Below are 12,354 nucleotides of genomic sequence, written 5' to 3' on the forward strand. Positions count from 1 at the left end.
AGTGTGAGCCTTAGTATTAGAATTTGATATGTCACCTGATGTTGTGCTAAGAGTATTACATGTCTTAGATTGTTTGTTTCTCTAAGGTCACCATTGTCACCGTTTTATTGAAATCCTGTGGGGTTTTTGCACAACTCTTTTAGAGCTAATTAAAAACTAAAGCTAAGGCTTTGTTAAAATAATTCCACCAAAGAAATTCTAACTATTCCACAGCAAAACATTCCATAGTCTAGGCCAACTCCTGGTAGGTTCATGTAAGTTTTAAAACAGAACAGAATGGAGACTGATTTATTATCATTAATTTCTACTGTTAATAAAAATTTGGGCTCCAGATCCATGACGAGGTATAACTATAATTAACAATCCCCTCCCCGCCCGCCAAAAATGGCAAAAAATTATGATAAAAAGATCTTACTAATTGTGAATGAAGCAATAAAGGGAATAGGCCAAGAATTTGCATTCAAGTCAGCAACTAGGCACTTTGTGTGTAATAAATATTTAGCTTTAAAATAATCTAAAAACTTCTACCCAAGACTAACTGCTCAAACAAGAATGCAGGGTGATTGATTACCCTGGAAAACATTCTTGGTAGTTAATCAGTCTAACAAAACAGTTATTTTTGTTGTTATAAGGGTAATATCTTCAGCTTTCTCTCAAGCCCTAACAAAGAGCGGGTTTGCCCTACTGTAAAATGCGGCTGCTCTCTGAAGGTTAACAAGCATTGACAGTAAGAAGGTGGGAAATTAATTCAGCCTTGGTGCCCTCTCAGAAAACACTTGGAATTGCTATCTTTTGTGATAAGGGAACCTAAATCAAGTGAGCCTGCATGACTTCAGCAATGGCAGCAAGCCCAGGCAAGAGGAAACCTTCGTAAAAGGACAGTCCCAGGCTACAGGGCAGAAGCGAGGTGGTTGGTCATATATTTGTATTGAAATTCATATCAGAGACCAACAAGTAGGCCAAGAATGAGAGTTTTGTGTATTTTTTCATCTTTAGTGAAACATTACCTTTACTTGGGACCCGAATTCCAGCCCTGAGGAAAAGTAAAAAGATAACAAGAGGCCTGATGTCTGCAGGAAACAAGCTGTAACTTCCTGACCAGGTGCAGATGGCAAAATCTGACCAAACTGAGAATGGGATGATGAGATGAGCAGCAACTGTGAGCTTAAAGACCTATTTGTCAATTATAGTTATTAATGGTAAAAAGTATTTGTTCAGTCTAAAGGACTACTGTTACTTCTCCCAGCCTCTCAACTATGATCCCAGGCTTTCAGTACAACTGCTTGGACCCACAGATATTCACTGAGACTAGGTCTGCCACTTTTGTTTCAGTGTGGTCTATTATTTATCTTAAGCATTCTGCAGTGCAGTCTTCTACTCCTTTATCTCTTAACAAATGCCTGAAAAATACAGAAGACTATGTAGGGATGTGATAAAAAAAAAAACATGATCCAAGCTATACCTCCTCTTCAGTCTGGGTTTCCAGGTTGTTGGCATCTGTAACGGAAACACAGCTCTGGGGCATGGGAGTCTTTTCTCTGTCCTTCTGTTCCACTGCTGGCAGCACCTTCACCTTGCTGGTTCCCATTTTGATGACATCTCTGAAAGGTGACAGTTACCCTGGCTGGTCTAAAAAGGTTTTATCCACAAGGAGGAAAGGGTACTCTCAGTTTTGTTTTGACCACAAATCCTAAAAATAGGAATCAACAATGTGACTTCACAGCAAGAGAAAATTCTTAGAATACACACCAAGATACAGATTCAATGCCAGGGTGGATGGGACTTTGAGGAACCTGGTCTAGTGGAAAGTGTCCCTGCCTACGGCAGTGGGGTGAAAACAAGATGATTTTTAAGGTCCCTTCCAACCCAAACCATTCTATGATTCTGTGATAAGCAAGCTGGTTAGCAATTAAAGGCCATTTCACAACATGACCAATGCAGGTTAAAGGGTGGGGTTAGGAATGTCATGTGTTATCTGCACCATGCTTGGATTTGAAATGAGGCAGGAAACTTTTAGGGAACTAATGAGGACCAAAAGAAGTATTTTCTACCTAAGTGTTTGGCTTGACATTTGTAATTTAGAATGACTGTTGCATTTTTTTTCAGGGACAAAACATCTCATAATGCTGCAGCTGACTCAATATTTGAAAGATAGATTGACGTCTGAAGATATAAAGACATAAAAAATTCAACTGGTTATTAAAATATTTAAGAAAAAAAGCTTATTTCATAACACATCTTTCATAGCAATAGGTTAAAATTTCCAGTGTTGAGTCAAAAAAAAAAAACAAAACAAAAGAGATACTGGTGATTAAAACAATGATCCTTAAAATAAATACTAAGCAATTGCATGTCAATGATTAAAACAAAACCACCCCAAAGTCTTTCTTGTGGGTAACACTATTGTTACGAATATAGCTTTCATAAATTCCATCTCCTCCACAGCTACTTAGTGTTCCTTATTCCACAAGGGTTTTCTGCTCTCGCTGAGTACTGTCTCCATTTGCCTTTAAAACCCTCACAATTTACTGATGATTGAAGTTGTCTGTATTTTTTTCTTTCCGGATCACTGGAATTGGCTGGTTTTGACTCAATTTATGTCACAGCCCCAACTTGGAGACTACCTCTAGCCAGGACTCCTGCAGGTATCACCTCCCACACATAGAAAAGAAAGCTCTGGAAAAAACTTTTCAAATCGCAGTAATAAGTAATATGCTTATAAGCCTCTTCTCCAAACTTTTTCTCTCCTTTATGAGAATGAGGATGTTTCTCCCAAACTCTACCTGCTCAGTCACATGGCAGAGTAAACTTGATTTCTCTTAGTACCTCTCTGCAAATTTCATTTGGTACCAGTGGTAAGATATTCACTGTAAAACCTGGTGGCAACTCTATACTGCAAAAGGATACACCTTATTTTTCCAATAGAAACTAGGAGAATTACGTAGCAGAGTGGAGACAACAATTGCTGTTGCCTTTCTAGAATGCTACAGTCTCTACTGTTTTACCAGAAAGAATATAAGCAACGAGGTACCATAGCTTGCTCTGATAACACTTCTCTTCTACCAGAAGATGGCAGCCATAGTACATAAACTTTCAATAGTATACTAAAAATTACAATAATGAAATCGATATGTATACAATGTATACCGCTGTCCTTACTGCATGAACCAGAAAGAATTGGCCTCACTGTACCATTTTCTGCTACTGCGCTCATGGTATGCTATTAGTTCATCATTGCAGCTCTTTCAAAACAGTATGACTTGGCAAGAAAAAAAATTAATAAAACTCTGATCAGGCATAAAATGACTATTTTTGGTTAAAGTGCAGAACAATAGCACAATATAGGTATGGGATAGCTTTTGTTTTTATTCAGCTGTTTAGTATGCTGTAGGTATAAATGAGACTGAAACCAAGCATCAAAACTGAACCTTTCAGACATTAATGTGATGATAGCTGTGTTATTATGAGCCTAATGATATCTAGTGCACACAAGAATACATAGGTGTCATGCTGGGAAACCAATGACCTGGCTCTCATTCTGACTGCAGGCAAAGAATATCTCATCAAAGCTATAAATTTCATGAGTCTGTTCCCAAATTTAAAACCCTTAAGGAAATGGCTTTCATGGTTCAACAGTTTTAAAGGGTGGCTCTTACTTGGCTTTGTAACAAGGAAATTAATAGTTCTTCCAAACAAATCAGAATTATGCCATAGCTGCATGCATTTTCATGCTGTTGCCTTCAGCATTTTACTTCCTTCTCCAGATAACATCGCTGCAGAATCCACATTGAATTCACTGTGGGGAAACATTTATTACCTGCTATGATTTCGCACTATAGCATTAGACAGGTGATAGAAGTGGTTTACTCATTGTAAAAATTGGTTTTTTTTAGGTCATGTGAAATCGAGTCAGTTTCTAATCAACCTTCACTTTTCACAGAGTAAAACCTATCCAGCCTAACGTCAGGGAGAGTTAGTTTCTGTATCATGATGCAGAGCAACCAACCAAGAGGTAGATGGCTTATGGGACTGCAATAACAAGCACTGAAGTGATATACTTCTCTGTCAGTATGTTTTTTTTTCCCTTTAAAAATTCTGACTGTGAAAACACTAAAGTTCCTGAGAAAGAATAAGCATATTTAAATCATTTTCTTAATTTAAGAAATCTTAATTTCTTAATGCTTTCTAATGAGCAGAAAAATCTCTTGTGTTAGGATTAGCTGTTGTCTGTCACATTTAATCCCTATAATGCACTTGAACTAGTGCTGTTCAGGAGAAAAAGAACACATAAATGAGCACCAAATGTCCAGTGTAGCAATGCATTTCAATGTATCATTATCAAAACAACAAAACACTGTGGATTCTCATTTAACCAGTAAGAAGTTACACATACGCTGGGATCAAAATACCAAGATACTTGCTTTTGTGCAGAATCCATATGATTGCACAACATTTACGATCCAACTATTTCAATGCCTGTGGAGCTACAAATGGAAGATTAACAGCATGTGTCAAAAGTAGCTTTGCTTTTTTAGTTCATGCCAATCATTTGGAGTCCTATCTTTAACATGTAGCATTCAGAATAAGAATCCTTGCGCAACAACAACAATTAGATAATAAACTAAGGAAATTGATCTACTAGCAAACTACATATATATGTGACAAAACATAACTATATTGTCAAAATCAGAAATTACTCTGTCAGTGACTGACAAGAACTTCCACACCTAAAATTGCTGACCCCCATATGAGGGAATGGAAAGGTCAGACATTATTTCCTAAAACCAAAAATTATACTAATAGACAAATTTGCTCTTCAATGGTGAAGTGAATGTCTGTAATAGAAAACACAATGTTGGAGTCCACAGAATTCTCAATAGCCCACTGTTCCACAGGGAAGAAAGAGCAAACATGGGGGACCGAACAAAAAACAACAGTAATCCATCATAAACTGCACAAAAAAAAGCAGTGAATTTGCTTTAATATGAGGAAAATGACAGTTTCTCCTCAAGCATGGAAAACATAATTATCCCCTAAGCCACCCTAAAATAGCTGTCACTAGTGTAAACCAGAAAACTGCAATTCCCAGCTGGGGAGCACCACCATTGTCATGCATGAGAGGAATAGAGTGGGAAACAAATAGTTCTCCATTTAGACTTCCAGAGCAGCATGTGACTTTTGCTATTAAATAACTGCATAGAGGGAGAGAGAATAAGGAGACATTACAATTGGTGCTTGGGCACATGTACATAGGGGTGTCTTCATATATTTACATACAAAGAATATGCTGATGCATTAAAATGAATGTAATCACCTGAATTAAAGAACTCTCAACTTTTGGTCATCCTACCTCTAAATTAGGCTTTGAGCATATCCAAATAAGCTTCGAGCTTCCCACTATAGGAGCTAGGCTGTTTTCAATATCCAAGGTGGCTTGTGTTTGACTGCAGCAAGGACATACCTTTAATAAAACACACAATATTGTGCATCACATTTCCAACTGAGTTCTGATGAAGAATAACAATCAGAAGCATCATGTCATAGTCATGTAGGACTGTTGCAGCCATCTGCTTTACCAAGTGCATTGTACCCTAAAAAATTCCATACACTGAGAAAAAAATGTAAGATGAAAATTAAATTCATACTGGTACTGTGAAAACTCAAGAATATATATATATCAAAATCAATTGCAAATTTTAATTAGAGCAGAATCAGAATAAAGTAAATACCTATTTTGTATAGTCTTTATTTGAACTTTGTGAGTAAATACTCCTCTATTTGTTAAAAACATCTACAAAGAAGTCATTGAATAGGTCTCCTCCATTTTTCTAGAAGGGATGAAGTTAGGACAGCTTTTTGATTCCGTCACATTTATCTCACTTAACCTCAAACCTAGCTGATCATGATAACAGTGCTGGTTATTATTATTATTTTGCAGTGAAAATCTAAATCTAAAAGATTTTGAATTTGGAATTAAACAACTTAACCAAGGCACAGGTTTCTATTTATCAACCTGTCCTGGTTTCAGCTGGGATAGAGTTAACTTTTTTCCTAGTAGCTGGTGCAGTGCTGTGTTTTGGCTTTAGTCTGAGAGCAATGCTGATAACACGCTGATGTTTTAGTTGTTGCTCAGTAGTGCTTACTCTGACCAAGGACTTTTCAGTCTCATGCTCTGCCAGTGCAGAGGGGCACAAGAAGCCGGAAGAGAGCAGAGACAGGACACCTGACCCAAATTAGCCAAAGGGGTATTCCATACCACAGCACATCATGCCCAGTATATAAACTGGGGAGAGTTATCCAGAAGGGACTGGTTGCTGCTCAGGTTGGGCTGGGTACTGGTCAGTGGGTGGTGAGCATTTGTATTGTGCATCACTTGGGTTTCCTCCTTCTCTCTTTTTCCTATTACTATTATTATTGTTATCATTATTATTTTATTATGATTTATATTACTATTATTTTAATATTTTATTTCTCTTAAATTTTTAAACTGTTCTTATCTCAATCCACAGGTTTTATGTTTTTCCAGTGAGCGAGGTGGCACTTAGGACTGGCTGGGGTCAAACCACGACACAACCATGACTGTAGAATTCTGGTGACATATGTCAGATTTCTGAAAAAATTAGTTACCTAAAAGTATGATTTATGTAATTATACTTTCACATTAAATTTTTAGGAGTTTAAGAAAGATACAGAAATACTCCTTTTAAGCTAATACCAGCATTACGCATCAAATGAAAGACTCTGTATCTTTCAACATCTGAACCATTTTTCTCACTCAGGTGTTTGAGAGCCAAGTAATGTATTTTCATACAAAACCCAAACACCAAATAACCACCTTTCTCATATGCACTCATACAGTCCCAAGCTGTCACAGAGCTTAGACTCATAGCAAAGGACAAACCTGCTGCCATGGACCGAATGGAAATAAATTATTTTACACAAACAAAACCCTATCTGCTAATTTCAAACAGGATAATTTGTATGGATAAACCCAAACACCAAGTGGACTGGGGATAGGGATGGCCACAGATGCCAATACATGGCCATAATCCATCCCAGTCAGTAACTCCCCCTGCCATTACGCTGTCTTTGTGTAAACCCCATGTAAAACTGCATTATCTCACCTTTTCTTGTAAGTTCGTTGTTCTGTACTTCAAAATTCAGAGGTCTTTCAGCCCTTTCCAATGGCAGCCCTGCCACTTCTTCAGATCCTGGTGTGTACTAAGATCTGAGAACTGACTATGGCTTTCTAAGTTAGCCTGTAAAAAAGGAAGAACATTCACATTGTTCTTATCTACCCTATGATCCTACAAATCACCGTGTAGAGAACAAGTCCTGTGTGGTAAATCTGTGTTTCTGTCTTTCCTAAATCTGTATCTTCCACTGCAGTAAAGTCAAAATCATATTCCCCCTCCTCTCTGAGATGGCTACAGTGACTGATCTATACCAAACAGACCAATGCTAGATTTATTTTATATGCTAATTTACATGATAGCTGCATTTGTTAAAATGAGATCTAGTGTTATTAAACTCCTGTAGAGTAATTGTGATTGAAATTTGTCCATGAGCTACATACATTTGAACTTCATGAACCAGAAAAGAATTTATAAAAGATATTGCTTCAGAACAGGCATGTTGTTTTTAAAATATCTTAAACTATAGTTTATTCAGACAGGATAAAATTGAGGATGAATACTATTTACAACCTGATTTAACACTCAATATACAGAATAACAGTAAAAATATAAAAGAGTGTGAAAAGAGGTGAACTTTTTAAATTGAAGACAGTTCATTTCTCTCAGAGCAAGATAAATTTCACTCAAGGGACTTCAGTGAGTGCTGCTCTAATCCTAAAACAGAATCAGTATATTTTTGGTTTCTTCACTGCAACCTGTGGAACTATCAGGCTGTAAATCTACACCTGAGTTTCTCGAAGTAACCTTCCCATTTATTGATGTGCACAGGCTAACATCAGAGGTAAACTGGAAATCAAAACGATGAGCATAGGAAGAAAAGTTTTTTTTTTATTTTAGATTTTCACTACTCAGTCTGGTAAAATGGAAATATCGAAGGAAGGAATCAGACCTGGGTAGGATGGCCTAATCAAGACCAAAGGCTGACATTCATTAAAAGACAATGATCACATGACAACAGAAAAGGTTTACATGAAAGAAAATTATTATGCAACAGGAAACCAATTAAAAATCACAAGATACAAGCATGTAAAGCCAACTACTTATGTAAACATACTGTACATACCAGAAAAACCCTTGCCTCCACCAAGTCCTCAGCAACATTTATTCTAATCACTGATCAGAAGAAATTTCACAACTCGTTTAGTAGAACATATTTAGCTAACTTATAAGAATCAAAGCTCTTGCTCAGAAATACCAAAATACATCTGAGTTATAACTATCCTTTAAGGATAAAATTGCTTTGTAGAGTACAAAAGAAAAAAAACTGACCCCTTTGAGTAGTAAACGCTATTAGTGATGAATAACCCATCAGCTTTCTATACCGTGTTCAAAAAGCGGTTAGAATTTTATTGATATGGTGCTCAGTTCTGATAATTCAGCTTCTAATGCAATCAAGAATATCACCAGGAGCTACTTAATTAATTCCCCAGTGCAGCATGAATTTAATTTTCAATGACTTTATTGAGAACTTTTTTTGTTAATTTTACAATGAGAAACTATAATCACTGTTACACAACTTGCAAATATTTCAAACAAGACAGCAATCTCCTATTTTTTTGATTTTTTCTGTTCCAAATTCAGCTCCTGAGATGGATTTTCTGCCCCAGCTTCATTTTCATCTTCCTGTAAAAGAAAATGAAAACCTGAACATTAATGAACTTATTGAAGAAGTACACTTTCTGTACTTACGCGTATGCATACAATTTTGTACAGATTTTTGCCATCCTTTGCCTGACCACCAGGCATAAAAAAAAGAAAAAAAAAAGAGTCATTTATTCAAGTATTTGATTTTGTTTTGGAGTTAAAATTAAAAAGATAAGAAATATAAACAAAACTTATCACCTACATTTATAGTAGAAGAATAATTTAATGAGTAAATATTTCACTGACCAATTTACTGATGGTTACATAAAGAAATTACTAAACCATACATAGATGACAAAATAGTCAAACATCTGCGGCAGGCAGCATCATATACCCTCCCTTTGTTCTTGACCACAGGTTTCTACTAAATTACTTTCAAATGCAAGAACTTTCATCATTGTTCTAAAAATTACTTTTGAAAAGCATCTGCCATTGAAAAATGTTTCTTTTGTTGTTTTTTTTTTTTTTTGAGACCAGATACGTTTACTTCACCATTTGATAAAAGACAATAAATTTAACTTCAGAGACACTTTATGTGCTGCAGCATCGTATTTTTGTCCCATCTAGCATATTTTCTTGACAGGCCTGCCAATTCTCCAATTACTTGTACCACCATATGTTATCTGAAGATCAGTCAGGTCTAAAATAGGAAACATGAGCATGTCAGGCAGCAGCATGCTTACAATATTCTACAGCTTCAGCTCCACGAGTAGGGCTCATAACTCACTACAGGTTCCTCTGAATTTTGCTGAAAAAAAATGAAGTGACATCATAATGCCGTTTCTATAGGAATGGATACTGTTTTGTGTCCAACACAGAATTTTGACCTCCAAAGCATAAATTATGAAAGACTGAGAAAACTTTTATAAGGCAACTTGCAATCCATCGCATCATGAACAGCCCTTATCACAATTCAAAGTATGGCCAGTTTTCCTGTCTGCATTTTAATTCAATATACAAAGAATCTTTCTCATTCCAGAACTACAAAGAAGAAATTAACAGACATTTTGGAATGAAGAAGCATCCTGGCTGCTGCTAATACCACAAGTCATCAAAGTCAACAGCTGAGAGAAAGGAAATGTCAGGGATATTAGGTGGGACTCGGAAACCCAAGGTGCAGTTTCCTGTTTTAAAAGAGCACCTTCATTCTTCTAGGAAAATAACTATCTTTTTGCATCCTAGCCCTCCTTTCACCACCAAAGGGTGTTTTGTAAGGATAATTATAAAAAATATTTATAGGTACAAAACATAGGAAGACTACATGGGCAGCATAAAACAGAATAGCAACGGAAAATCTCATTAAAAAAATGTGGTCTCTTATGTTACACAATGCTAAAATAACATAGAAAAGCTAGCTGTTCTATTAAAGAAACAAACACCCCAGAACATCTCTTCAATTGCCTTTAAAAGATGTAGTGAGCCTTGTGGCTCTTTTATTTCAGGTGAGGGAACACATCTGTGCATGTGTGAGAAACCAAAGACTGTTGATCCATTGAAATTAGAAGTGTAGCATATATGGAAGAGAGTCTCATGTATAGTGAACGTACTTCAAGGTCAAACTTCTCAAGAAATAAAAGCCAAGGCAGAATGGGAAACAGCAAAGGAACAATGTGTAACTAGGCCAAGATGTACACAACAAAGAATATCACTGAATAAAAAAGTTACCAACAGGAACTTTTGGCTGGCATCGAAAAACAGCCACGTTCTTTCATGAAGGACTTGTTAATGAAAGAACAGCAAATTTGCATGTTTCAGAAGGTCCTCACCCACAGAAGTTGCATCCCTATGACCTCAGCACCAACTTATCCACCTCCCTAGCACACAACCTGCCACTATTCCAACGTCCTTTTATTCCCTCTTAACCCTACACAGTCATTCTTTTCCCAGCACACTTGATATATTGTGTAGGGTTTCCCCTCCTAATAGAGGGAGTATGCACAAATTTCAAAGACTACAGGGCCATACCTTCACAGAGGATTACAAGAGGGTGAAAGGATATTAGGCTCAATACTGAATATCAGCTTCCTGAGTCTGTTTTTTGTGGACAAAAAGGTTTTATCCAGTGAAAGAGCTTTGTAACAGAATCTTCTGGCTTTGTGTAAACTTGAAATGTTTTAATGCTGTGCTCATACGGTCATGCTTGCTCTCTGTCAGATTTCCTAGGTTACAGAAGCAGCTGCAATGATCAGTGTTTTCTGAGATGCAGAAATAATGGCTGAGTGGCTACAGCAAGTCCAGGATTTGCTCTGTGTGAATACTCAAGATAGAAGCATCCACTCTGGATATTTTTCAGAACCAATACCCTTGCCTTTGTTCATCTGCTGTTGCTTCAACTAGGTGAAACATATTCAAACAGGTATAAACTACCTGCAGATTATAAATTGAACTTACATGGGCAGATTCCTACACACAGTCATCCAGGCCCCTGACTGGTATTTTGTTGTTTATTTTTTCGAATTTTACATATTTTTACGCACAAAAGCTCCCTGAATACTATTGTATTGAACTATGCTCCACAGAGGACATCTTAATTTTGTAGGGGGACATTTATTCCATTTCTGTTTTCCAAGAACAGAAAGTCCTATTTCATTTTGATACAGAAACCTAAGTTTAGTCTCTCTGAATGTGGGTGACTGCTGTGCAAAACAGACACTGGAAAGTATGATCTACCAGTACTGGCACTCATGCAGCCTTCTGCCAGAAAAGAAGTGACAGCATTGTCCTGAGAATGGCAAACTTACTAAGGACTCAAAAATTATCGTGAGACATGAACTCCTATAAATTGTAAGAGCAGTATCCCTGCCAGTATTGCTGGGAAAAATTTCAACTGGCAATTTTGAGCATACACATTAACCATACTCCAGGATGTAAAGACTCACTATTCTTTTACTTTGCTGACAATGGAAAATTTCTATGAAATGTTTTATCTTTTTTATTAATAGCCCAAGAGGCATCCCAAAGATTGCACACAGAATACTGAATTGGCTTTAATGCCATTAATGATGTTTGAATTTTCAGCTAAATAGCCTATATAGCTTAATTATTAAGAAATTAGGCTCTGAGAAAAAGACTCAAAGCTGTTAGTGGATGAGAAGCCAAACATGACTGGCAGTGCATGTTCACAGCCTGGAAAGCCAACCGTATCCTGGGCTGCATCAAAAGAAGTGTGGCCAGCAGGTTGAGGGAGGTGATTCTCCCCCTCTACTCCAATGTTATAAAACCGCACCTGCAGTACGGCATGCAGCTCTGGGGCTCCTGACATAAGAAGGATGTGAACCTGCTGGAGTGAGTCCAGAGGAGGACCATGAAAATGCTCAGAGGGCTGGAGCACCTCTCCTGTGGAGACAGGCTTGAGAGAGCTGGGCTTTTTCAGCCTGGAGAAGTCTGCAGGGAGACCTTATAGCAGCCTTTCAGTACCTAGGGGAGTCTACAAGAAATCTGGAGAGGGACTTTTTACAAAAGCATAAAGTGATAGAACAAAGGGCAATGGCTTTAAGCTGAAAGAGGGAAAATT

The 12,354-nt window shown here is 37.2% G+C and overlaps 1 protein-coding gene across 2 annotated transcripts in view; it reads right to left on the reverse strand.

Moving 5' to 3' along the window:
* Window positions 1-8,637: 8,637 nt before the first annotated feature.
* Window positions 8,638-12,354, reverse strand: part of PHF14 (PHD finger protein 14) — a 161,945-nt gene continuing 158,228 nt past the window's right edge. For both annotated transcript variants that reach the window (XM_062605005.1, XM_062605003.1), the window contains exon 19: window positions 8,638-8,819. In XM_062605005.1, coding sequence (XP_062460989.1) covers window positions 8,745-8,819 — 75 coding nt within the window. In that variant the 3' untranslated portion in view covers window positions 8,638-8,744. The remainder of the gene's footprint in view (window positions 8,820-12,354) is intronic.

Source organism: Pezoporus occidentalis, unplaced genomic scaffold (assembly GCF_034315485.1).
Source record: "Pezoporus occidentalis ecotype Australia unplaced genomic scaffold, CSIRO_AGI_Poc_V1 ctg9, whole genome shotgun sequence".
Taxonomy (NCBI): domain Eukaryota; kingdom Metazoa; phylum Chordata; class Aves; order Psittaciformes; family Psittacidae; genus Pezoporus; species Pezoporus occidentalis.